The 2981-nt window shown below is 37.8% G+C and overlaps 1 protein-coding gene across 1 annotated transcript; it reads right to left on the bottom strand.

Moving 5' to 3' along the window:
* Positions 275 to 1354, bottom strand: LOC104786929 (cyclin-dependent kinases regulatory subunit 1-like). The gene is made up of 3 exons (XM_010512406.1): positions 1189 to 1354; positions 1034 to 1094; positions 275 to 628 (listed from the first exon to the last, which is right to left on the bottom strand). Exons 1-3 carry the CDS (start codon positions 1239 to 1241, stop codon positions 479 to 481), a joined length of 264 nt encoding a protein of 87 aa, XP_010510708.1. The 5' UTR covers positions 1242 to 1354; the 3' UTR covers positions 275 to 478.

The raw sequence follows: 2981 nt of genomic DNA, 5'->3' as shown, positions 1-2981 counted from the left end.
ATGTTTTGGACCGAACTAGTAGACTGGTCCGACATCAAAAAGTTCTAATTGTATTGACCGGACTAGGGTGATGATTGACCGGTTCAGTTGAACCAAATTGTATAACACATTGTACACTATGTATGCAACTGAACCGGACTAGTTGACTGGTCCGACATCAAAAAGTTCTCTGTTTGCAAATACTCTTTATATGAGCCTTCTAGGATAAATGTAATTCAGAAATGTGTATAACACATTTTCCCATGGCCATTTACTAGTAGAGAGGATGTAAATAAAGAGCAGAAGCAGAAGATGACACATAGAACCAGAGTTAGATAACAACATAGGATTTGTTCCATCAACACACATAATTCTCAACCATATATAATCCAGGATCACAATAGGTTTTCAAACCATGTTTACAAGAAACATAAACCGAGAATCTGTAGAATTCATTGCATAAATTCCTTACTGTAAAAACAAGGGAGGTGACAACGATTCACTTAACAAGCACGTTTTGAGCTTGAATCTCCTGCTGCTGCTGGTAGTTAAGTGGCCTCCTGAAAAGCATTATATGCGGCTCAGGCCTATGAATCGCGTAATGCACCCATCCACGGCTTTGCTGCACTCCTATCGCACGCCACTCGTTCTACAAACATCCCAACATTTTTTAATACCACAAATTCAACACTGATAACATCGCAAAGATTACACAAAACAATGTCTACAATATCATCATCACTAAACCTTGACAACATCTCAAAAACAAAACAAACAAGCCTGTAATCTCCATTTGATTCATCTTTCAAAGAAGAACAATATAAACACAAAAACCTCCAAAGAGACGATACCATTAAACCAAAAAATATTCGAGTCCAGAACAATCCAGAATCAGAGCAAAGGTTTCAGATCCTAATCCGTAACTATCTAATCACTATTAGATATCCCATACTTAGTATCGTAAGGTTCAGCACAATTTTTGATAGGCTTCGATGATCTGATCCGAGGAATAGAATCAGAGAAATCACACAGAGCAATGCGAGTAAAGACTTACTTCGGAGAGAAGACGATTCTTAGGAAGAAGCTTAGCGGTTTCAGGAGGAAGAACGACGTGCCTGTAGGTACCGATTCGATCACGCTTTCAGTGAATTGAGAGAGTGAAAAAAATTGGAGGAAGAACTGAAGAAGCAAAAAATTGAAGAGCGTTACCTGTACTCGAAACTGTCATCGAAGTATTTCTCAGAGTATTGGATCTGACCCATCTCTTCTCACCCTCTCTCTGATTCGATGTGAAACCCTAATCAGGAAATGGAGAAAGGTAAAGAGGAAATGAAGAATCTGCAAATCTGATCGTTTGAAATGTGAGGAAGATAGTGAAAAGGGAATAAAGTGGTTGGGTAAGAGATGTAATTATGAGAAAATAGAGGGGTGTGTTTTATCAAACTTTTTTGCTTTTTTAGAGTTTGAAATTCTTCCGGAGACGATGATGATTGACCGGTTCAGTTGAACCAAATTGGAATGGAAATTCTGTGATTCGGTCTGGTTCTAATTTAAATTTTATAAGAATTTGTTTGGCTATTTTTATCACAAACCGGCCGGTTTTGGTTTAGTTCGATCAAAATTGTAGCGTATAATGTCCCAGTTATGGCCGAGTCGGATATGTCATCGTCGGCGATGGTTAGCTGTGGCAGCTATGAGTCAGTGTTTCAACGGGTAAGCCAGGCAGCAGAGAAAGCAGATCGTGTGTCCGATCAAACTGGTGGTAGTGATGAGCAAGATGAAACCAGTTTATTTGAGTCAATACAGGGTTTATCTTTATAGGCTCAGAGTCGAGCGACTAATAAGAAGAACATCAAAGTGTAGTTCACACAAAACTAAAGTTTCACATAGCCTAACAACATGTAGTCAACCATGACCTTTGGCCAAAATAAAAGTTTTAGTTAGCCTAAAGAACTTGTTGAACACAACTAACATGACCAATTTGTATTCCATTTGTTTTTGATTTAATCATATAGAATAAAGATTGCTCAACTAACCAGAAGCAATCAAAAGAATTGAAAAGGTGAAAGAAGCGCAGAAGCAGGAGAAATAAGCAGCTTAACAGTGCATAAGTTCAAACGTGGATCCAAACAAAGAGTGTAGCAAAGAACCAGGCTTACATAAACATCATAAAAAGAGTCACATAATTCTCCACTGAAGAGAATTCATAAACACGATAAAATAAAAGCTACCATAGGAATGTATCAGACACGAGTGGTTTGTAAAAAACCTTGTTTACGAGAGACATAAACTGATGATATTAGGGAGAATTTTTGGCAACATAACTCTCTACTTAGCAATCACATTCTGAGCTTGATGCTCCGGCTGGTAGTTAAGAGGCCTCCTGAAGAGCATGATGTGTGGCTCAGGACGATGAATCGCGTAATGAACCCATCCACGGCTTTGCTGCACTCCCATAGCTCTCCATTCACTCTACAAAACCAGATGTAACACAAGACAAGAGTTAGCTCCAAAATAAGGAATTGAGAAATGACTAATACACACAAAAAGAATGAATAAACTATCTTCATTAAACGATACACACCAAAAGAAAGACTTAATGATCTCAACTAAGCAAATTTGTACGCAAAAGGATGATACAGACTAGTAAGAAACTATACACGAGAGCCTAAAACTTAACCCAAAAAGAGTTATGTGTGAACCCAAATCTCTAATTATACACCAAATCCTAAGCAGAAACAATCTCTTCAAGTTCCCAAACTCTTTACTTATTCTTAAACATGTAAACTTGAGGTATACAAAACTTCGATGCTCCAAGTATGAGATCACACAATCACAAGTACCAATACAATAGAGGAAAACCCTAATTTTGAACTTACTTCCGAGAGGATACGATTCTTAGGTAAAAGCTTAGCCACTTCCGGAGGAAGCACGACGTGCCTGTACAGAACAACGCGATTAGATTAGACTGACACAAAGTTAAAAAAAAAAAAAAAAAAAAA

This window comes from Camelina sativa, chromosome 5 (assembly GCF_000633955.1).
Source record: "Camelina sativa cultivar DH55 chromosome 5, Cs, whole genome shotgun sequence".
Taxonomy (NCBI): domain Eukaryota; kingdom Viridiplantae; phylum Streptophyta; class Magnoliopsida; order Brassicales; family Brassicaceae; genus Camelina; species Camelina sativa.
Note: the sequence above shows the minus strand (reverse complement) of the source record. Positions and strands in the feature narration are given on the sequence as shown.

Excerpts from the sequence above, each read along its gene's own strand:
- LOC104786929 (XM_010512406.1), bottom strand. The coding sequence starts at position 1,241 with ATGGGTCAGATCCAATACTCTGAGAAATACTTCGATGACAGTTTCGAG. Across the intron at positions 1,095-1,188 it reads GATGACAGTTTCGAGTACAG|GCACGTCGTTCTTCCTCCTG; the intron begins GTAACGCTCTTC and ends CGGTACCTACAG. Across the intron at positions 629-1,033 it reads AGAATCGTCTTCTCTCCGAA|AACGAGTGGCGTGCGATAGG; the intron begins GTAAGTCTTTAC and ends GGATGTTTGTAG.